The following is a 25,237-nucleotide window of genomic DNA, read 5'->3' as shown; positions in this document are numbered from 1 at the left end:
GCTTATAGAATAAAAATGATAGCCAAGTAAATATCTTTAGGATTTTTCTTTCATTGAACATCAACCCATAATTTACATAGAAATTTTGTCAGCTTAAATTGTTTATTAGTAAGCCTAGAGTCTTCTTGGGATTATTTTTTACAAAAACTATTAGAATAATAAATCAACTCAAATTGTGCTGCTGAAGAAAGTCAGCTGGGGTGAACTGGCTCCCAAGAGCCACTTCAACTACCATTTCTCAGCAAGTGATTAGGAAGCTTAGCAAAAAGGTAAGGTAAATACATTGAGTGACAAACTGAAAAGTCACTATTATTTTCAACAGCTATGAAGAAAGTATTTTCAGTACCCAGGGGAATCAGTGCCTCTATAAAATTGGTAATATAATTGAATATACCCCCAAATAAATTTATAAATGAGTTTCTAAAATAAATCCTATTTATTAGGCTTTTTCATCCTGAGGGTTTCATTACATGAAATTTTTCATTTGTTGATAGGCTAATTTATACATTCAACTGTTTATTGATTGCACTACAAGTGCTGTTTGTCCTGAAGGTATAGCACTTGGTACTAAAGGTGAAGATAGAAAAGCCCTTTGTTTGTGGAGCTTATTTTCTAGAGGAGAAAATCAAAACTGAGCAAGTAAACAAATTTGTAATAATATTCCAGATAGTGGTAATTGCTGTGAGGATAAAGGAATGGAATGTTAGATGACATAAGTGGAGAGTCAGACTATTTTAGGTAAAATGTTTAGGGAAACCTTCCTGGGAGTGTAGAGACCAGAATATGAGAAAGAAACACTGATGTGAAAGTGTGCAAGGAAATGATTACAGGCAGAAACAGCAAGAGCAAAGGTCCTGAGGCAAGCAAGGAACTATTGATAGATTATGTTAGGGCCTTATAGAGCAACAGAGAGACTTTGGATTTTAAGTGTTACGGGAATCCAGTAAATAATTTGAAGCAAGGGAGTGATGTGATCATATTTTTAATATAATTGTAACTGCTGTGTGAGCATAGATGGTAATGATAATAGGAGAAGCAGTAGAAGGAGCTAAGCTCAGAGGCCAGTAGTGTCATCCACATATGCTTACAATGTTGCAAGGAACAGGCTGATGGACCACTTGAAAATATATATCAGAGAACAGAGGCTTAGGACCTGCCAAAGGAATGAATAAAATGGCCATGTTCCCAGATTCATGTCCAAACCGTTGACTTTTGAGTCATTTATTTCTCCAAAGTTAGATTTTCCTAAAAATCTCCCTTTAGACTAAGTGGCTACGTGAGATTTCAGAAGTAGGAGAACGTACCACTAAACAAATTAATAACAGAAATCTGCCTTTCATGATCTAGATTGAAGGTATGTCTGGCTCATTGAAAAAGAAACTTAATAGGCTGAGGTAATTACCTTCTATGGACAGTGGTTCACAAAGCTTCGTGGTAGGCCTTGGGTGGCCTGACCTGGTCAGCCTCTCCTGCCTCCCTGCCTTTCACTCAATCCTGCCCAACCACATCATTCTTCCTACTCTACCCCAATGAGCCAAGCTCTTTCCTCTCCCAGCACCTTTGCATTGCCTATGCCTCTTCCTAGGAAGTTCTTTCATTAGTCTCAGTGCCAGGCCTCCAAGTTTTCCAGATAACTGGAAGAAGTCCAGGGGCTTGGAAAATGAATATTGTTTCAGAAATATGATAAGAAAATTACAATACTAAAATTAATAAATTTAAATTAAATATCTACAAAACACAACATATGCCAACCCCATTAATTGCTAAATTTAAATATTCATGAAATTTGATGCTATTGGAAATAATTCTTTGGTCAGATTCCTGAGTATGTTGAGAAATCGTAGGCAAATGTATATTCCATGCATTACCAGTAGCCAAATAAAATTTAAAGGCAAAATTATAAAATCCACTTGAAGGTTTTTGCAACAAAAAATACATATGTAATGTGAGACATGGGTGCATTTTAATATGTTTGCCATGATGTGTGATGGAGTTTCCAAAATTAAAAGTGTCAAAGTCCTATGAAAGTCTTAAAATGGCCCTGCTTCAGTACTAAGTTAGTACACACTGTACGGCTGCACATAGTTGGAAGGATAAAGAAAGAGAGAATTTCAAAGATTCCTCATGTATCTTTCTCTCTCGCCTCACCTCTTCCCTCCAAGCTAAATATTTTCATTCAGGGCTCTCAGGCCTAACTACATGGGCCAGTGTGTTCCTTCCTGAAAGGAAGTGAGGTGCAAGAGGAAACAGGAAAGGGATGACAGAGACAACAGGATTGTGTTGAAAAGGCAAGCCCTAACTATAAGCAGTGTAAATATGGATTGGGTAAGTTCACTTCAACCAAAATTGGTTCTGGAGTTAGTATGGAAGAATAACAGGAGGAAGGAGGTTCTGGATAGCCAAAGATCTGAGATGAGGTGAAGTTATTAACAGAGGCTGGAAACAGCTAAAGCTTCTCTGATTCCTCTCTTCCCGCCAGAAGAGGAGGGAAGTCTTGTTGGGTCCCTGACTACTCACACACCCAGAGGTTCCTGGCAAGAGACTGGCAGGCATTATGAGAGTTGAGAGGAGCTATTTTCCCCTGGGTCCTTGATCTCCCCGCTCTCTGATAGTCTGTCCCCTTTCTGGCCCTCGGTCTCCCTCTCTCTCTCTGCTTCTCTTTGAGGGCCGAAGCCCAGGCTGTGCTTCATGCTGACTCCCCCTCTGACTTTTAAGGGAAACGACTGTGGCAGACATTTCCCTTTCTCTGCCGCAGTTTACTTCCAGCTGCTGAACATTTCCTAAAACTGCTGTTAGGTGGACAAAAAGAAGATTCAGCTGAGACTCGACAGAAATCTTTGAAAGCATTACCTCACCAACAAATTTCTGTAAACTTTTTAAATTTCTATAAACGTTAAAACTAGATTTTTTTTTTAAGTTATTGGAATTAGCTGCTGGCATGTAGGGTTTGGGAGAATTGAGCTAGTTTCACAGGAGACAAAGGTGGGTGACTGGGGTGCAGATGGACCTCCAGACTCCCAACAAAGGCGAGTCACCCGCCAATCTCACGTAGCACCCATGTACGTGCATGCCACCTGGTTATAAAGAGAGAACTGTGGTAACAGCCACTGTGTACAACAGCCTGAATGTCTAACCTAGGTGACACGTTTCCCCCCTATTCTATCTCCCACACAGAAAGTTATCTGATCCTTGAGACAAAACTGCTACTAAGTGTCCAATATTTTGCTGAGTTTTGTTTGCCAAGAGGCTGCTTTCTGTAAAAGCTGAAGAAACAGCAGCCAAGCAGCTCAATTTAAGCGTCATATAGCTTAAAGTAAAGTGTTAGTCCTGACTTGAAGAACCATGTGTAAATTTCCAAACTGAGAAAATGGAAGTGACACTGAAGAAGCTAAAGAATATAAACTATGTACTTTAAGTAGGAATGGTAACAATAAGCAAAATAAAGCAGATGCTAGGAACAAAAGTATAAAAGGAGCCTGAAATACATGCTGAAAAGCACATGTATTCCAAAATATCTTCTATTGCCAATTCAGCCTAACAAGATAAATACAGAGTGGTTTAGTCACTTAGAAATCCATAAGGATTTTTAAAACGAAGTATTGAGTAAATACATGACAAAATGCATTACATGTAGAAATTTCAAATTTGTTCAAAGCTGGAGATTGAAGTAAGTGAAAAAGATTATCAGGGACTTCCCTGGTGGCACAGTGGTTAAGAATCTGCCTGCCAATGCAGGGGACACAAGTTTGAGCCCTGGTCTGGGAAGATCCCACATACAGTGGAGCAACTAAGCCTATGTGCCACAACTACTGAGCCTGTGTTCTAGAGCCCATGAGCCATAACTACTGAGCCCACAAGCCACAACTAGTGAAGCCCGCATGCCTAGAGCCCACGCTCTGCAACAAGAGAAGCCACTGCAGTGAGAAGCCCACACACCGCAACGCAAGTAGACCCTGCTCAACTAGAGAAAGCCTGTGCATAGCAATGAAGACCCAACACAGCCAAATTTAAATAAATAAATTTATTTTAAAAAAAATATTGTCATAAAATAAATTTGTATCTAGAAATTTCTTACATGGAGAATTACTCCAGTTGAGAAACTGGTGGAAAGAATGTAGTCAGGAAAACAAGGGGAAAGTTAATAAATCAGACTGTCATATGAATACAATATGTTAACCCCACATGTTTTACATACTCTTTCTCTAAACTCCTCATTGAAGTGATCATGGCAATGTAACAGAGAAAATGCTGAACCATTTTTGGAATTTGAAACTTGAATGAGCTTCTGGAAGAAGTGGGGTGTGGGAGGAAAGTTTGTTGATGAGAGTGGAGTGAGTGAAAGTTGCATGGGGGGCCCAGATGTAAATCTGGGTGGAATCCATAACCTGGCCCTCAGACGCCACTCAAGACCCCTGACACTGCGCTCCAGAGCAGAGAAGAGCACCCAGCACCCCGCATGACTCAGACCCAACACCCAGCCCTCAGGTGACTCCGTGACAGGATGGCTGCCCAAGGATTCTAAGCGATGGGGAGAAGGAAGGTAGCAGGAAGGAAAACAGACATCAAGAGCCCTGTGGCTGACAGGGTCTTGGTGCTCCAGCTGGGTGTCAGGCCTAAGCCTCTGAGGTGGGAGAGCCAAGTTCAGGACATTGGACGACCAGAGACCTCCAGGCCCCAAGTAATATCAATCGGCAAAAGCTCTCCCAGAGACCCAGCTCCACCCAACGGCCAGCAAGCTCCAGTGCTGGACACCCCATGCCAAACAACTGACAAGACAGGAACACAACCCCACCCATTAGCAGAGAGGCTGACTAAAATCATACTAAGCTCACAGACACCCCAAAACACACCACCAAACATGGCCCTGCCCACGAGAAAGACAAGATCCAGCCCCACCCACCACAGTACAGGCACCAGTCCCCTCCACCAGGAAGCCTACACAAGCCACTGAAGCAGACTTATCCACTGGGGGCAGACACCAAACAACGGGAACTACGAACCTGCAACCTGGGAAAAGGAGACCCCAAACACAGTAAGTTAAACAAATGAGAAGACAGAGAAACACACAGCAGATGAAGAGGCAAGTTAAAACCCCACCAGACCAAACAAATGAGGAGGGAATAGGCAGTCTACCTGAAAAAGAATTCAGAGAAATGAGAGTAAAGATGATCCAAAATCTTGGAAATAGAATGGAGAAAATACAAGAAACGTTTAACAAGGACCTAGAAGAACTAATGAGCAAACAAACTACGATGAACAACACAATAAATGAAATTAAAAATGAAATCAGTAGCAGAATAACTGAGGCAGAAGAACAGATAAGTGAACTGGAAGATAAATAGTGGAAATAACTACCACAGAGCAGCATAAAGAAAAAAGAATGAAAAGAATTGAGGACAGTCTCAGAGACCTCTGTGACAACACTAAATGCACCAAGATATTCAAATTATAGGGGTCCAAGAAGAAGAAGAGAAAAAGAAAGGCTCTGAGAAAATATTTGAATAGATTATAGTTGAAAACTTCCCTAACATGGGGATAGAAATAGTCAAGCAAGTCCAGGAAGAGTAGAGAGTCCTATACAGGAAAATCCAAGGAGAAACACGCCAAGACACATATTAATCCAACTATCAAAAATTGAAAACAAACAAAAAATATTAAAAGCAGCAAGGGAAAAGCAACAAATAACATACAAGGGAATCCCCATAAGGTTAACAGCTGATCTTTCAGCAGAAACTCTGCAGGCCAGAAGGGAGTGGCAGGACATATTTATAGTGATGAAAGGGAAAAACCTACAACCAAGATTACTCTACCTAGCAAGGATCTCATTCAGATTTGATGGAGAAATTAAAACCTTTACAGACAAGCAAACGTTAAGAGAATTCAGCACCAGCAAACCAGCTTTACAATAAATGCTAAAGGAACTTCTGTAGGCAGGAAAGACAAGAGAAAGAAAAGACCTACAATGACAAACCCAAAACAGTGAAAATGGTAATAGGAACATACATATTAATAATTACCTTAAATGTAAATGGATTAAATGCTCCCACCAAAAAACATAGATTGGCTGAATGGGTACAAAAACAAGACCCATATATATGCTGTCTACAAGAGACCCACTTCAGACCTAGGGACACATACAGACTGAAAGTGAGGAGATGGAAAAAGATATTCCATGCAAATGGAAATCAAAAGAAAGCTGGAGTAGCAACTTTCATATCAGACAAAATAGACTTTAAAATAAACCTATTACAAGAGACAAAGAAGGACACTGCATGATGATCATGGGATCAATCCAAGAAGAAGATATAACAATTGTAAATATTTATGCACCCAGTATAGGAGAACCTCAATACATAAGGCAAATGCTAACAGCCATAAAAGTGGAAATCGACAGTAACACAGTAATAGTAGGGGCCTTTAACACCCCACTTTCACCAATGGACAGATCATCCAAAAAGAAAATAAATAAGGAAACACAAGCTTTAAATGATACATTAAACAAGGTGGACTTAATTGATATTTATAAAACATTCCATCCCAGAACAACAGAATACACTTTCTTCTTAAGTGCTCATGAAACATTCTCCAGGATAGATCATATATTGGGTCACAAATCAAACCTTGGTAAATTTAAGAAAATTGAAATTGTATCAAGTATCTTTTCTGATGACAACACTATGAGACTAGATATCAATTACAGGAAAAAGTCTGTAAAAAATACAAACACATGGAGGCTAAACAATATGCTACTAAATAACCAAGAAATCACTGAAGATATCAAAGAGGAAATCAGAAAATACCTAGAAGCAAATGACAAGAAAACACGACGGCCCAAAACCTATGGGATGCAGCAAAAGCAGTTCTAAGAGGGAAGTTGATAGCAATACAATCCTACCTCAAGAAACAAGAAACATCTCAAATAAACAACCTAACCTAACACCTAAGCAGTTAGAGAAAGAAGAGCAAAAACCCCAAAGTTAGAAGTAGGAAAGAAATCATAAGCATCAAATCAGAAATAAATGAAGAAGAAATGAAGGAAATAGCAAAGATCAATAAAACTAAAAGCTGGTTCTTTGAGAAGATAAACAAAATGGATAAACCATTAGCCAGACTCATCAAGATTTTTCTTGAGTCTTTGAGAACCCTCAAATCAATAGAATTAGACATGAAAAAGAAGTAACAACTGACACTGCAGAAATACAAAGGATCATGAGAGATTACTACAAGCAACTATATGCCAATAAATTGGACAACCTGGAAGAAATGGACAAATTCTTAGAAAAGCACAACCTGCCAAGACTGAACCAGGAAGAAATAGAAAATATAAACAGACAAATCACAAGCACTGAAATTGAGACTGTAATTTAAAATCTTCCAACAAACAAAAGCCCAGGACCAGGTGGCTTCACAGGTGAATTCTATCAAACATTTAGAGAAGAGCTAACACGTATCCTTCTCAAACTCTTCTAAAATATAGCAGAGGGAGGAACGCTCCCAAACTCACTCTACAAGGCCACCATCACCCTGATACCAAAACCAGACAAAGATGTCACAAAGAAAGAAAACTACAGGGCAATATCACTGATGAACATAGATGCAAAAATCCTCAACAAAATACTAGCAAACAGAATCCAACAGCGCATTAAAAGGATCATACACCATGATCAAGTGGTGTTTATTCCAGGAATGCAAGGATTCTTCAGTATCCACAAATCAATCAATATAATAAACCATATACAAACTGAAGGATAAAAACCATATGATCATCTCAATAGATGCAGAAAAAGCTTTTGACAAAATTCAACACCCATTTATGATAAAAAACCCTCAAGAAAGTAAGTATAGAGGGAAATTACCTCAACATAATAAAGGCCGAATATGACAAGCCCACAGCCAACATCGTTCTCAATGGTGAAAAACTGAAACCATTTCCTCTAAGATCAGGAACAGACAAGGTTGTCCACTCTCACCACGATTATTCAACATAGTTTTGGAAGTTTTAGCCACAGCAGTCAGAGAAGAAAAAGAAATAAATGGAATACAAATCGGGCAAGAAGTTAAGCTGTCACTGTTTGCAGATGACTTGATACTATACATAGAGAATCCTAAAGATGCTACCAGAAAACTACTAGAGCTAATCAATGAGTCTTGTGAAGTAGCAGGATACAAAATTAATGCACAGAACTCTCTTGCATTCCTATACACTAATGATGAAAAATCTGAAAAAGAAATGAAGGAAACACTCCCATTTACCATTACAACAAAAAGAATAAAATACCTAGGAATAAACCTACCTAAGGAGACAAAAAACCTGTATGCAGAAAACTATAATACACTGATGAAAGAAATTAAAGATGATACAAACAGATGGAGAGATATACCATGTTCTTGGATTGGAAGAGTCAACAATGTGAAAATGACTATACTACCCAAAGTAATCTACAGATTCAGTGCAATCCCTATCAAACTACCAATGGCATTTTTCACAGAACTAGAACAAAAAATTTCACAATTTGTATGGAATCCCAAAATACCCCAAATAGCCAAAGCAATCTTGAGAAAGAAAGGAGCTGGAGGAATCAGGCTCCCGGACTTCAGACTATACTGCAAAGCTACAGTAATCAAGGCAGTATGGTACTGGCACAAAAACAGAAATATAGATCAATGGAACAGGACAGAAAGCCCAGAGATAAACCCATGCACATATGGTCACCTTATTTTTGATAAAGGAGGCAAGAATATACAACGGAGAAAAGACAGCCTCTTCAATAAGCGGTGCTGGGAAAACTGGACAACTACATGTAAAAGAATGAAATTAGAACACTCCCTAGCACCATACAAAGAAATAAACTCAAAATGGATTAAAGACCTAAATGTAAGGCCAATCACTGTAAAACTCTTAGAGGAAAATATAGGCAGAACACTCTATGACATAAATCACAGCAAGATCTTTTTTGACCCACCTCCTAGAGAAATGAAATACAACCAAAAATAAACAAATGGGACCTAATGAATCTTAAAAGCTTTTGCACAGCAAAGGAGCCCATAAACAAGATGAAAAGACAACCCTCAGAATGGGAGAAAATATTTGCAAATGAAGCAACTGACAAAGGATTAATGTCCAAAATTTGCAAACAGCTCATGCAGCTCAGTATCAAAAAAACAAATAACCCAATCCAAAAATGGGCAAAAGACGTAAATAGACATTTCTCCAAAGAAGATATACAGATTGCCAACAAACACATGAAGGGATGCTCTACGTCACTAATTAGAGAAATGCAAATCAAAACTACCATGAGGTATCACGTCACACCAGTCAGAATGGCCATAACCAAAAAAATCTACAAACAGTGAATGCTGGAGAGGGTGTGGAGAAAAGGGAAGCCTCTTGCTCTGTTGGTGGGAATGTAAATTGATACAGCCACTATGGAAAATAGTATGGAGGTTCCTTAGAAAACTAAAAATAGTACTACCATACGACCCAGCAATCCCACTACTGGGCATATACCCTGAGAAAACCATAATTCAAAAAGAGTCATGTAACACAATGTTCATTGCAGCTCTATTTACAATAACCAGGACATGGAAGCAACCTAAGTGTCCATCAACAGATGAATGGATAAAGAAGATGTTGCACATATATACAATGGAATGTTAGCCATGAAAAGGAACGAAATTGAGTTATTTGTAATAAGGTGGATGGACCTAGAGTCTGTCATACAGAGTGAAGTAAGTCAGAAAGAGAAAAGCAAATACCATATGCTAACACATATATATGGAATCTAAAAAAAAAAAGAAAAATGGTTCTGATGAACCTAGGGGCAGGACAGGAATAAAGACACAGATGTAGAGAATGGACTTGAGGACACGGGGAGGGGTAAGGGTAAGCTGGGATGAAGTGAGCGAGTAGCATTGACATATATCCACTACCAAAATAGATAGCTAGTGGGAAGTAGCCGCATAGCACAGGGAGGTCAGCTCGGTGCTTTGTGCCCATCTAGAGGGGTGTGATACGGAGGGTGGGAGGGAGACACAAGGGGGAGGAGATATGGGGATATATGTATACATACAGCTGATTTTCTTTGTTAAACAGCAGAAACTAACAACATTTTAAATATTTATACTCCAATAAAGATGTTAAAAAAAAAATGTTGGGTGGACCCTCACACCTGGCCCCACTAAACTCTTCAAGGCTGAAGCTGGGGCTAGAAACCAGTAACACAGGCGATGCCATGAGGGATAGATGTCCACAGGAATATGAAAAGTCAGGGGCCTCCACACCCTGAATACCACAGAATGGTGAGCATAACGCAAAACCCGTTAGAATCACAGAGGGAAAATTACAACAACCGTAATCCAAAATCAATATTTTGTTTGAGTCCTTGATGGGTGAAGCAAACAAAAAATAGGTGAGGACCTAGAGAAATGTATGAGAGGTAAATAACAAGGGTGGTTTAATTGATAAAGAAAAAAAAATGTACCCTACAAATAAAAAATACAAATCCCTTTCATGTGTCCATTAGACATTTGCAAAAAATGATTATGAACTAGGCTCTGAGGCTGACTTAATAGATACCAATAAAGCATGACACCAAAAGCAGGGCCCATTAAGGTCACATATTCCAGCACTTGAAATTTTTAAACTTGTTTTTGTGAACAGTGGGGGTGACCTCCCTGAAAACAAAACATGACAAGAAATTGGGAGCAAGGGGCTATTTGCAACGTATATGACAGACTGTTTCTCCCAAATATGTGAAGAACTTGTACAAATAAGTAAGGAAAAGATAAATGCCAACTGTAAAAATGGGCAAAGTACATGAAAAGGCAACCCCAAAAAACTACAAATAGGCAATGAATAGTTAACATAAATAGCATGTTAACTTCTCTAGTAATCAAATAAATGTAGATTAAAAGACTGCATAGAGTAGCTGAAATGAAAAATATTGTGCATGTTCAGTGTTGATATGTGGTGAGAATCAGCAGCTCCGTCCGTCGTCGTTAATATTTTTTGGTAAGTGTAACTTTGTACAACCTTTTTGAAGGGCAACTTAGCAATAAGTGCTAACTTTTAAATTTTGCTTTGACCAAGTAAGTCTGCTTCTAGGAATTTATCCTAAGAAAATAATTGGACAAGTACACAAAGATATACAAGGATACATATTATAGAAGCATTGTTTATAACAGTGAAAACTGGAAACAACCTCCAAAGATTTCCATAATTGGAGATTGGCTTTATTCATTAAAAATGACAGTGTCTTACCATATTTTTCGATCTGGAAAGACAGTAATGAAACAGTTTTTAGAAAGAAAAAAACAGGACTATTACAATTTTATGATTTTTTTAAAAGAAAGAAAAGTTAGTATGTGTGTATATTTGTGTGTGTGTAAACATAAGAAAGTCTGGAAGTACTTACACTAAAATGTTAGCAGTGGTCATCTCTAGGTAGAATTGTGAATTTTTATTTTTTAAAAAAATGCTTCTATAATGTCAGATTTTTTTCCCAATAAGTGTAAAACTTATATAATCCACTAAAATCATGGTTATTTCTGTTTTGAGACATAATATTATAGAAATAACAAATGAGTTTAAATGCCACCTTTAATTCCACAGTATCAGCAAGTTTTTCTGTCAACTCTAGTAAACATTTTTTTGATGATTACAAGAACAACCCCCCCCAAAAAAGGATGATGGAGAGGCTTAAATTCATTCACATGTCCTTCCGCAAATTAATATATCTTCTGAATAGTATCAGACTAAAAACAGCTTTGTGTTGGTCTTCTACTTCTCTGAAAATGAGTTCTGCAGAGCTGTTCTATTCCATGGGGTTCTTGAAAATGATAGAATACTGCTTAGATTTCTAAGAAATGTAAATATTGGTGCGTTGTCTTCTCTTGTGGCCCATGGGTAGTGACACTACAGCCACATTGTTTACTTACCAAACTATTCTGAAAGAGATGGATCAATTGTCAAAAATGGCTCAGTCGCTAGGTGATTTGGCTGTTTTACATGAATTTGCTTTTAAAGAACTTGGTGGCCTGAGTATTCTCCTGTTTAGTTAGATGTATCTGCCTTTCATATAAAAGAGCCTTTTTTCTGGAGATGGGAATGAGGCTCTAGGGAAACACAGAAAGCAATTTCTTTAAGTGAGGATAACCTTAAGACCTTGTCTGTGTTCATTACAGCATTTAAGTAACTGTGGTTTTGGAAAACTTGCCTTCTCTCCCATCAAGACACCCCACTCATGTGCTCATTTTATTTAACATTCTTTACATGCCTTTGGTAGGCATGACATAGTGGAAAGGACATCAAAGTAGAAATCAGAAGACCTGGTTTCTAGCTTTTTAGTAACTGTGTGACCCTGGAGGCCAACAGCTCAACCTCCCAGTTTTCCTTCTCTGTAATACAATGTTGAGGATCCCTGGTATCTCCCAAATGGTCTTGACTCAGAGGTCAAATGAAATAATCCAGCTGTTAGAAAACCACGATGTCGTGCGCTAACACCGGGTGCTTCTTGAGGTGCACAAGGCTCTGAGTGCTGTGAGGGATGTAGTGGTGAACAAGATGTGACCTCTCCCTGCAGAGAGGCTTCCAGCCTGGTCAGGACAATAGATCCTCAGCAGTACCGGAGATTAAGCAAGGAAGGGGGAGGCGAAGGACCTATACTCTGGACTAAGATACGACTAAGGAGGCTTGGTCACATTATGGTGTCGTCCACTTACCAGTGTCATAACAGAGAGCCTACTAGCCTTCTTAGGGGTGGAAATGAAAAGGCACAGGGAGGTAAGCTTGTCCTAATGGAAAGTGTTATCCCTATTCTCTCATTAAATCTTGTAATTAGATGCAGGACTTTTTTTATTGTTCCTTTATTTTTGAGGCACTCTTGCAAATCAACATGAATAGAACTGAGCCTCCGATTCCCAAGGCATTCTGTCTCTGGAATTTCTCCCCAAAATGCTGATGTGGACAATTTTTTTCTGTTTCTATGATTGCAACAGAGAAGTTCAGTTTCAGTTTTGCCTTTATAAATGTATCTTGATTTAGACAAGCAACAAAGAGGAGCAGTTTTGTAAATTAAAGGATTGCAGGCTTTCAAGTTCTCTCCCCTAAAATTCCATCTGTGTATGAACATCAGAGTATTCAGGAGGAAAACGTCAGACCTAATATCACTTGGCTTTCAGCCAGTCTTGAATAAATCATAAACATTCGAGTGAACTTGTTCTATGAATGGTCAAGATTTTAATGCACAAAAAAAAGAAAAAGATTTTAAGGCACAGATGTCTGTGATCTTCTTGGGTTATTTTGCTTCAGATTAAGACATCAGGAGAGGTATCCTGCAATACCATGAAGTATGGCAGGTATATCAGAAATGCATTCAGGGCTTCCCTGGTGGCACAGTGGTTGAGAGTCCGCCTGCCGACGCAGGGGACACGGGTTCGTGCCCCGGTCCAGGAAGATCCCACATGCCGCAGAGCGGCTGGGCCTGTGAGCCATGGCCCCTGGGCCTGTGCATCCGGAGCCTGTGCTCCAGAGCGGGAGAGGCCACAACAGTGAGAGGCCCGCGTACCGCAATAAAAAAAAAAAAAAAAAAGAAAGAAAGAAAGAAATGCATTCAGCTCTAGGTTGTAACAAAAACAACCAGAAAAGACTGACCGTGGCATAAGCAAAAGTGAAGAGGCTTATTTGTCATTTGTGACAAGCAGTCCTAGGACTGGCAATCCAGGGCTGGTAAGCAGCTTAACAAGGCCGTCAGGGACCCATGTTCTCTTCATCCTTCTACTCCACCATCTCAGCAAAGAGAGCTCCAACTGAATATTTTTGTTCATAGGCTGACTGCTGCCCCGTTAGGGAGGAAGGAAAACAGTAGGAGCAACAGGCAAAAGGACATGCCAGCCAACTCCATCTGTCTCTTTTTTAAAAGCTTATATTAAAGCTGAGTGAGTATACCCACCTAGCATCTTTCACTTACGTCTCATTGGTGAGACTTACGATGGACTTGGGCAACCCCCAGACCAATCACTACAAGGTGACTGGGGAAGAGAGGGGCTGTGGATGGCAGCTGATCAGCCTACCCAACAGTATCTGCCCACAATTACCAGTGGAACAAACATTCATACTAAATAAGAATTTTATTGTCACTGTTTGACTGTCCTCATTTAGCCTCTTAACTTGTCCTTTTATACTTTTTGTCTTGTTTCTTTCTTGGTGTCTTGGCACCTTTAAAAGCCGTTATCATCAGGGTAGCTCACAGAGCACACACTTCTCAGGTTTGAATGCTTCCTCTTTCCAACCAAGTTCATGGTTAATTTGTTACTATGCAAAATTTGGGTGCAGGCACTATTTACAAAACGTAGCACTTCTTTCTGAATCTGTGTAGAATTGCCAGGACACTAAACCATCTCAGAAGGGAGGAATTTAAAAGGAGCTGATTGTGAAAATAATCTTAAATTATTTCAGAAATGCTGGGGTGGAGAGACAATGTACATGACACGAGTGAGAAAGTTTTAGTGCCTCTGTGTGGCCTGTAGACCGTTCAGCCCATGTGCTTCCATGCACTCTGTGTTTTTTTTTACCAGATGCCCGGGGAATATGTGCCTTTAAAGTAAAAAGTTAAATCAACCCTAGTTGGCTGCCTCTGATTGCCTTTCTCATAAAGCATATAACCCTTGAAGCAAAAAGCGGCATTCATTTCTCACAGGGAGAAGCATTTGGGATTTTTTTGCCTGTTTTGAAGACTCTGGAATTGATATAGATGAGTTTGTGCCTATAAAGCTTACTATTATTTTTGCTCTATGTTGATTTATTTTTTAATATTGCTGAAAAATGCATCCTACAGCTTCATATTTTCCAGATCATATCCTGTATGCCCTAACACATAGCAGCAGTCATGGTTTTACATCTCTAACATCGGAGCATCATTGCATAGTAACAGAAAGTTAATGCTTTTTAAATTAAGTATAACTGAAAATTATTCAAAACTACAGTGTTAAAAAACAAACGACAGTGTTTTTTCTTCTCCATCTTAGAGTAATAGAAGGACAAAGAGATAGTGTATTGGTTGAGAGGTTTTGGAGTCAGGCAAAGCTGATTTCTCATTGAGTCTGTACCATTTACTATCCCCATTTCCTTATTTGTTAACTAGAGGTAATTGTTCCTACTTCATAGAGTTATTGTAAGGATGTATTGTAATATGCGTATTGTGCTTAGCACTGTCTTAGGATATAGGCCTAACTCAGCAACTGGTGGGCATCTTTATAATAGCAACAAACAAGTTGTAGCACTGGATTTGTAAGCCTAGCAGTACTAAATAAGAATTTTCTCTTCATTTATGAATAGTACACTAAAGCAAAGATTAGGGCTCTTACATTTTATTACTCTATTTGTTGTTCAAGTGTTTAAAACTTAGTTAAACAGTAATTAGTCATTGTGTGGAAAAAGCTTCTTAAATTTTATAGCCTTGAGCCCAAACCCATGATGATCTTCCGTATAAGCAAAAATCCATCTTTAAATAACATCTTAGGGCTTCCCTGGTGGCACAGTGGTTGAGAGTCCGCCTGCCGATGCAGGGGACATGGGTTCGTGCCCTGGTCCGGGAAGATCCCACATGCCGCGGAGCGGCTGGGCCCCTGAGCCGTGGCCGCTGACCCTGCGCGTCCGGAGCTTGTGCTCCACAACGGGAAAGACCACAACAGTGAGAGGCCCGCGTACCACAAAAAAAAAAAAAAAAAAAAAAAAAATTACAATTAAAATAAAAATAATAATAACATCTTAAACTCTGGAAGAAGCAAATCAGAGTAGTAGCTTCTTATTTTGCTGATTCAGCAAAGGGGAATTAAGAAAAAATATTAAGTGCCTCAAAGATTTCATGGAGTATTGCATTATCTCCTTTGTCAGCTAAGCCCCCTTACCATTGAACAGTGGTACTTGACCTGCTTCAGAATGGCAGTACCAAGTACTGTGGCAGACAAACCCCAGTGTGGTTGGCTCTGGGAATATTTACATTGACCCATATTAACTACAGTGAAACATGTCCATATTTTAATCTCCTCTGGTAGGTTATAAATTCCTTGAGCACTTTTCTCTGAAAAAGTAATTGTGCGGGCCTTCAAGCAGTTTATAATCCCGTAGTACTCAATTGAGACGAGTAAGACATGGGAATTTTTGAGTTGAGGTACAACCATTAGAACTGCATTATCATGTTTTCAGTATTTAATGGCTGAGCATTAAAGACTTTGGAAAATAAGAAAAATGGGAAGTTTTAAATTGTCCCATTTCCTACCATCAAACACAGCCCCTGCAAACATTCTGGTGAATTTCCTTCATTCATCATTTTGTGGATTTTTTTAAAACTTACTTTTTCACATACACGTTAATTTGATTATATAACCTTCATTAATATTTGAAATATGGACAATCTATCGTGACTATACCAATTTACTAAAGCATTCCATTTTCCCTATAGATTGACATTTAAATTGTTGCCAATTACTACTGAGTAAACCTGCAATATTCATCGTATTTTATAAAATTATTTTTGAATTTAGGACTATTTCCTTAGGATAGGTTCCAAGAAATGAGTCAAAGGGTTTATACTCATGAGCAGTATATGAGTGAGTACCCATTTTCAAATATATTTGACAACTGTAGGTATTAACTTAAAAGAAAATATTGCTTCCTTGATAGGCAGATTGTTTCAAATTGCCTTTTTTAAGATTTTGTTTTTAAATAAATTTATTTATTTATTTTTGGCTGCATTGGGTCTTCGTTGCTGCACGCAGGCTTCCTCTAGTTGAGGTGAGCCGGGGCTACTCTTCGTCGTGGTGCGTGGGCTTCTCATTGCAGCGGCTTCTCTTGTTGCGGAGCACGGGCTTTAGGCGTGCGTGGGCTCAGTAGTTGTGGCTCGTGGGCTCTAGAGGGCAGGCTAAGTAGTTGTGGCGCACGGGCTTAGTTGCTCCACAGCATGTGGGGTCCTCCCCGACCAGGGCTCGAACCATGTCTCCTACATTGGCAGGCGTATTCTTAACCACTGTGCTACCAGGGAAGCCTTCAAATTGCCTTTTTTAGATGAACTAAAATCCATTCTAGAGCTTGGCAAGGTTTAAATAAGTAAAATGAAACTATTTTGATGTATGATATGAAACGAAGAGCTTAATTTTTCCCTGATATATTGCTGTTTTTAATTTTCTGATTTCCACCTCTGTCTTTCAGTTTTACAGGAGATTCTAAACTTGCCTCAAGTATGCGCTATGTGGAAACACAATCAATGCAGATAGGAGCATCCTACATGATTCAGTTCAGCTTGGTGATGGGCTGTGGCCAGAAATACACTCCACACATGGACAACCAGGTGAAACTAGAGTATTCAACCAACCATGGCCTCACCTGGCACCTCGTACAAGAGGTAAGTCTATTTTTTCTAAAGTTTGTGTTAGGTAGCCTTCATGTTTTAACACAGGAAGCAAAGAATTGCAATTCTAAAAGTTTAGTTTTGGTTGAAAAGGAACAACGTTATTTGTAACAGAATTGACATCAAGTCAGCAGTGGATTACAAGGATGCCACATTCTGCATTATCAGATACTAAAGGGCAATTGAAAATTTTTAAAAATGGGAATAACTTCAGGACCAGATATACTGGGATGGTGTTTTCAACATTATTTTCTCTAGCTCTCTTTTTCTATAAATGTCTCTTTCTTCTTTCTCCATAGCATGTCTTCATTTGTTCTTTTCTAAGTCTCTTCACCTGCAGGTAGATCATATTAAGAATATGGTATCTCTTGTTTTAAAAAAGAAATACATAATTCCAGTTTCTTGGAATAAAATGTACTTCTTTATATATACATACTGGTGGTCTGATATTGCAATAAATGCATAAATACATAGTGAATAGGATAATTTTACCAAATGCCAATGTTATGCTAACAGGCCAAAAAATGGATCCTAATCCATTTTCTGTTTTTCCATGTGAGAATTGGAAGACATTTAATTCCACTGTGGTATCTCATTTAAATTATTTCCCAAATATTTTAGCTTCACAGAAGGACAATTTATAGATTGCATTCATGTTGCAAATGGTTGAGATTGTAACATTAGATTTCTCCAAGGTCTTTTTCACTTGAGTTGAGAGAGTAAACATATTGCCCTGGAGGAAACAGAAGCTGAGTTGAATTTTTGCATGATTCTCTTTTAGGAATGCCTTCCAAGTATGCCGAGTTGTCAGGAATTTACATCAGCAAGTATTTACCATGCCAGTGAGTTCACACAGTGGAAAAGAGTCATAGTGCTTCTTCCCCAGAAAACTTGGTGAGAGATGACATCTTCAGATATGGCTGTCACTTTAACTTTTCTATCTCTTTTAGCATGATGAATATGAAGAAGAATTAAGCACAAGGTGGCAAGACGCATTCTTTTTTTCAGCATCAAAAGATCTTTCTTTTATTCCTAGGCTATTTGAAAAATAGAGCCAATGAAAGTTTGGTTTCCAAACTGTCCTGGCTTTTTCTCATCTCCCTTTTGCCTCAACTTTTCTTTTTTTGGGAAAATTCAATGATCCAGTTCCTTTGGGTTTGACATATAAAAGAGAATGATACAGGGCTTCCCTGGTGGCGCAGTGGTTGAGAGTCCGCCTGCCGGTGCAGGGGACACGGGTTCGTGCCCCGGTCCAGGAAGATCCCACATGCCACGTAGCAGCTGGGCCCGTGAGCCATAGCTGCTGAGCCTGCGCGTCCGGAGCCTGTGCTCCAGAACGGGAGAGGCCACAGCCGTTGAGAGGCCCACGTAACGCAAAAAAAAAAAAAAAAGAGAATGATACAGGAATCTAAAAACTCTTATGTCAAGACAGTTTGGATTGCAAGGCTGTTTTCTTGGTTCAAAGCCCTTCTTTTTCTTTTAAAAACTTAATATACACTCTTTTTCTCTTTTCACATTCTTTCAGTAACAATGGAAATCATCCCCCAGGAAGCAGAAGCCTCAGTAACTAGGGAGAAAGTTAAACATTTGATAATATGAAAGAGAAAAGCACATTTTCCCCAAATGTTACATTGTTTCATGTTAGACTGAGGCCTGTGTGAGGAATAGATTGTAGGATAAAGAGTGAAGACAGGGAGACCAGTTCCAGCGGGGAGGGGGGAGGTCCAGGCATTAGATGTTTAGGTGGCTTGGAGTATGATAGTAACAACGTGGAAAGAGACATCTTTTATGAAATGTATTTTAATCAAATAGGGCTTGTTGATGGACCAGATTGGAGCTGAGGTAGAAATGGAAGAATCAAAAGCAGTTTCTAAAGTCTGGGCCTGGGAACATTGTTGGATGGTAATACCACTGACTGAGATGGGAGGGATTGGAGGAGTGGATTTAGGCAGAGAATTAAGAGACATAGTGCTTCTTAGGTTTTGTAATGTGAAGTTTGAGATACTTATCTACTCAAGCAGAAATGTCAAGAAGCCAATTGGACTTATGAATCTGGAGCTCAGAAAAGAGGTTTGGGTTGAAAAGTTAAATAGTATGAGTCCTGTTTAAACCCTGGGATAGGACGAGCTTGCCCAGGAAAGAACCTTTGACTAGAAATTAGAAGGGCTGAGTTCTCAGTATATCTCTACTGATTGACTACATGCTTTAGCCATTTAACCTCTTCAAACGTGACTCCTTATGTGTATGATGAAGAGGTTGAACTAGACAATCTTAAAAGGTCCCTGGCAGTTCTCGAATTCTAAGATTCTGTGATTTGTGTAGCAGAAAAAGCATAAAAGAGACAAAAATTATATTTTTCTGTGGTATCTGCCTTCCAAGACCCCTTTTGTAAAAAAATTACTAAATCAACCCTTCTCAGACTATTTTATGTAAGTTAGGCTGTACAAAAAAACAATTGGTTAGATAACTACCTAGAATTATTATTATACCTCCTTTAGTTGAAGATTGAATTACTACATTATAGAAGAATGTCTCCTTGATTATTTTTAAGGATTCATCATTATGTCGGTTGGAACAAAATGCTTGAAATTTGATTTCCACAGATTTTTTTATATCCAACTGTGAGCCATTTCCTGGATACTCTATTAATGCTTTGTATAACAAGTTGCTACTTTTTCTAACATCCTACTTTTTTATATCTACTGCTGGGAATATAATCAAGATTTTTATTTAATTTCAATGATATTCCAAGCATATCTATCAAGATTATAAAAAGCGACACATCAAACAATTGAAATACTGGTCATACTTGGTGCAAAGCTACTGAGCTTCTTTTACTTAATTTGCCCCCATTATTTTGCCATTAAGTATATTACCCTCATTATTTAAAAAACACTGATTTTTATTCATTGACATGTGGGGTACAATTTCAAAATTATGATGACAAGATAATACTGATAGTGTATTTTAGAGATGTCCTTTTGTTCCCAGAAAAGTTTTAAATTATAATTCTTAATTAATATAGTTTAGGCAATATCCAGAAAGTATCATCCTTTATCGAAAAAGCCTTTGCAGGTTATTTTACACTGAGATTGTATGTAGCATTATTATTTTCTTAGCTTAAAAGATAGGGCTTCCCTAGTAGCACAGTGGTTGAGAGTCTGCCTGCCTATGCGGGGACACGGTTCGTGCCCTGGTCCTGGAGGATCCCACATGCCGCAGAGCGGCTGGGCCCATGAGCCATGGCCGCTGGGCCTGCGCATCCGGAGCCTGTGCTCCTCAACAGTAGAAGCCACAGCGGTGAGAGGCCCGCGTACCGCAAAAAAAGAAAAAGAAAAAAAAAAGATACTACCACTAGGTTGAAAGTTTTAGTATAGTAAGAAAAGGTCTCGTTCTTGTCAATGTTTATTCAGCACTTGAGAGGAAATATACTGATCCTTAAACTCTTTAGTTTTAACACAGAGCCTGTCATGTTGTAGAGGTGCTCATTAAATGTTGGGAAATTAAATAAATTTCAATTCAATGTGACTTGATGAACTAAAGAGATGTTTTATTACAAACCATCTCTTTTTAAAAAACTGAAAAAAAAATCTACTAGATCATTCCTCTGACAATTTGCCTTTAAGTACATGTAGGTAAATAATTGAATTCTGCTTTTCCAGATTTCCCTCAGAGCCCTGGGTAAAGAAAGTAAAAATATTTCTTAAAAACAAACCACCCAATAGGATATTTTTTTTAACATTTCTACTGACTAATACGTAAACTAAACATTATTGCTATAGTATTTCAAAAAAATAGTGTTCAACTGGTTATTATCATTGTTTTCGGATCTGTAATGCTTTAAAGCTCTGCTATAAAGATAAAGTACATTTATTCTCTTTGGCATTCATGATAACTTTATTATATGCATTTCAAACTTTTGCAGATTGCATGTTTTTCCCAAGCATTGGGGCAAGGAAGTACAGTTTAGTGTGAAGCAATATTCCTTTTGGTGAATCTTTCTTCTGCTGTTTTGATTGTCCAGCGTATGCAACTATAAATTGAACGTAGACGAGCAAATTTGGTCTGCACTGTCAAAGATCTGTTAACTTTAGAAGATAATGCTAGATAGGACAACTTAGAGTGGAATACTGAACATGTATACACCTGCTCAAAGAAATTATTTTGTATATGAACTGAACATTTGTTACCCAATGAAAATTAATTTTGTTTTTGTGAGAGACATTTACATAAGAACAGGGCCTAATGAGACCCAAACAGCTGTCAGTTGCTGACTTCATGAACAAATCAACACCTAATGACTGAATGAGTTTCAGGATATTTGGGTAAATGTAATTATAGTCACTCTGAAGGTAGAAAATACAATTTAGCCGGACTTCATTTACCTTGATTCCTCAGTTACCTAACTATCGAGAGATAACTCAATGGTATTTTATTTCAGTCTAGAAGTTTATAAGACGAAAAAAATCAAATAAAGAAAAGACTGTCAAGTTTTGTTGTCTTTGAGAATCCATAGTTTGAATTTTAAATGTAGGTCAACTTCATTTCATGATCCACACAGCAGTAGTGCTATTTCCAGACTCAATCCAAAGTACACAAGATTTTCCTCCTAAGAATACTTAGTTTTGAGAGAGAGGCAGAGGCAGGGAGAAAGAGGAAGGGAGAGAGAGAAAGAGAAAATTGGCAAATTAAATATTTGTATTGAGGGCGATATTTAGCAGTGATGCAGCTGCAAATCAGTGAGATCACACCTTGTGTGACCAGCTGGAGATTGCTCACACAACTAATTTTTTTTTCTCACTAAAAACGAAGCCAATATTCAACCTCTTTTGCTTTCTTTTCTGTTAATTAACATCAGTACATGAAACTGTGGATTGTCACTTTAAATGGAATAATTCACTTTTTAAGCTTTTTATCTTAAGGAAATATCTTTTCAAGAGTTCATAGGTACATGTAAGGATTAATTTACTTATAAAAAGAATTTGGAGAGTGTTTACATGTGACTGTTTAGAAGCATAAATTGAGAAATCTAGGTCAGGTTCTGAAACCCTCCAACCCCATTTTAATGTTTGAAACTTCAAAATAATGTATGCCATGGGTTTCATGTAAGCATGTGACTCTAAAGAAAATAAACTATCACCTCGGTCAACAAACCACCAGAGCAATCATTAAATTTTTGAGCTGGAAAGGATCTTAGAAATCAGATTGCCCAATCTATTTATTGGAGAGGTGAGGAACTAGAAGCCCCTGAAGTCTTAAATTTTCCAGTAAAGATCACACAGCTGATAAATTACAGAGCCAGGGTCCTGGGGGACCGGTCGCCTGACTCCTAGCACTTTCTTCACACTGTTACCTGCAGAAGTCAGAAACAGGCTGCCCTTTCCTGGCCTTGTCCCTCCACTCATCGGCTCGTTTTTTAGCAGACTGTTTTTGTACACTTACTTTATTCTGTTCCTGTGTAGACTACTGAGACAAAAACATATCCCTGTCCCCAAAGGAGTTCACCGTCTAGATATGTGTGACCCTAGACTTGACTCAGATTGTAATCAATCTTACAAGAAATATAGTCATCTCTCCTTTAAATGACAATGGTGCATGCGTCTTAATTTATTTGTTTTCTGTGGGGCTCTAAGATAATGTACTTACTTTTATAGTAGGCTTTTCTAAAAAACATTTCTTAATGGGACTGTGAAAATTGTGATGGCTGTTAGATTACAAATATAAACTATTACCATAGAAGAGGTGCATCTGTCTCATTGTATGTACCATGAAGAACACTGATATCCCGCTAACCTGTGTCTAGTGGATGCACCTCAGTGAATCCTGGAATCATCCTACTAGGACTAAAAATGCAACCTATTAGCCACAGATCGTTAGTAAAATAAACAGTAAAGGCTTAGTCTGGATTTTAACAGCCTGTTATGTACTTAGGGAGTATTCAATATGTGGGTAATAGATGCAGTAGACTTTAATGGATCATTCAGAGCCATTAAGATCAAGCATATCTGTAGGTAGTGTACTTGGGGAGGGTTTAATTAATGGAACTGAGCATGCACGTTAATTCTGCAAATTCTTTTTGTTTTCTTTTTTTTTTTTTTTGCGCTTTGACCAGAAAGAACTAATCATGGATCCCTGAAAGTTCCTAGAGGTGAAAAGTATGATGTGATTTTAAAAGAATTTTTTTATGGTAGTCAGTGAATGAAAACCTTCCTGGCATTGCTCTCAAAACATCCTCTTCTTTAGACTTTATATTTAGTTTAGATGAATCAGGGTCCCAAGTGTTTCTCTATGTGTGATGGACTGTTTTAAAGTTTTTATCTCCACTTAACATCAGCTTGTCCGTGAAACCTAAGCAAGTTAATGTTTCAGAAATAAGAAGCAGGATTTAGCACCCAGATGTTCTTACTTGTAAAATAGTACATTGTAGCCCATCCCCTCAACCCCAAAACCATACCTCCAAACAAAACTTTTGTTTTACATTGAGAGCTAACTGGAAGTCTTCCAATAACTACTGATACGTTTATTTTAAGAAACTGCCTTACTCTAAGTTAAACACTGTGCATTTTCATCTGTGAAAGAGACAGTTTCTTACAAATTTTTATTTTTAAAAGATATCGTTTTACTTCCTTTCTTTTCCGTGCGTCAAATCCCTGTGCAACAACAACATAAATCTGATATTGTGTTTTTCTTTACAATACAAATTTATTAATTAAATGTAGTCTCAAATAAATTAAGATCGAGGTATATACAAAATAGGCTTTCCTTCACGGTGGATGATTAGCAGCTAAATTCAAGTTCCAGAGAGTTCGTTCTCTGAAGGATTTTGAGCTCCACCGTTCCTTGTCTATACGGTCCCATGTCAGTTAAAATACTGTTTTTGTTACTGTGCCTTGTTTCTAGGTCCAGCGCCACCCGCTTCCGCTGGAGTCAGAGCTATTACACTGCCCAAGACGAGTGGGCGTTAGACAGCATTTACATTGGGCAGCAGTGCCCAAACATGTGCAGTGGGCACGGCTCCTGCGACCACGGCGTGTGCAGGTACGTGCGTCAGGAGGCCTGGTTGACTCTGCTTTTCTGGATGTGTGTTTATAGCCATACCACAGCAGCTGTCATCAGTTATAGGAATCACCTGATAAATAATGAGATCGCCAAAGGAAAACGATCCTCCTTTCTGTCTTTATTCTAGATGTAAAAGATATTGTTGTATTTCAGTAAGTATAAAGCCATAGATTGTAAACCTTAAAATGTAACCTCCTGGGTTTAAATTTCAGAGTTTATCAATTAGCCCCAAAGTCCTCTTTGTTAGTTAACAGAGCCTTGCTATTGCTTCCCCCTTCCTTCCCTTGATAGTCTTAAAGCTCTAGTCAAACAGCTGCTACACGCTTTCCTACAGCACTTCACCAGAAGCTCAAGGTTGTGTACGGTGGGAGATGGTGATTATTGCTAATGAGGATGAGATAGGAACACACTTGAATACTTAAAGACTCTAAAAGAGACATAATCTAATCAGAAAGAGGAACTATAAAACGCGGCCACAATTAAATGTTGGGTGAGCAGACAAACATTTATATGTGACCTTTTAAGCCTACGGGAAGATCTCACGATCCTTCCCCTCCCCCCATCACGCATGTGCACACACGCCTGTATCCTTCATTACTACTTGATGCCTCATCTCTACTGTTACAGCACTATTTGTTTTAAGAATGGATTCTATCCCTTTTTTCCCCCTTGTGCAAAACTGAAGGTTGCTACCACCATCTTCAAAGATTACACTGTAGAGAAAAGTCTAGTACAGATGCCCATACCCGAACAAAAGTGAGATATAGGAAGTG

At 38.5% G+C, this 25,237-nt stretch overlaps 1 protein-coding gene across 2 annotated transcripts in view; it reads left to right on the top strand.

The window, feature by feature from the left end:
• Nucleotides 1-25,237, top strand: part of RELN (reelin) — a 516,315-nt gene that overhangs the window by 371,474 nt on the left and 119,604 nt on the right. For both annotated transcript variants that reach the window (XM_060157241.1, XM_060157242.1), the window contains exons 21-23: nucleotides 17,207-17,399; nucleotides 18,187-18,299; nucleotides 24,306-24,443. In XM_060157241.1, the coding sequence (XP_060013224.1) occupies nucleotides 17,207-17,399; nucleotides 18,187-18,299; nucleotides 24,306-24,443 (444 nt within the window). The remainder of the gene's footprint in view (nucleotides 1-17,206; nucleotides 17,400-18,186; nucleotides 18,300-24,305; nucleotides 24,444-25,237) is intronic.

Source organism: Lagenorhynchus albirostris, chromosome 8, assembly GCF_949774975.1.
Source record: "Lagenorhynchus albirostris chromosome 8, mLagAlb1.1, whole genome shotgun sequence".
NCBI classification, from domain to species: Eukaryota; Metazoa; Chordata; class Mammalia; order Artiodactyla; family Delphinidae; genus Lagenorhynchus; species Lagenorhynchus albirostris.
Note: the sequence above shows the minus strand (reverse complement) of the source record. Positions and strands in the feature narration are given on the sequence as shown.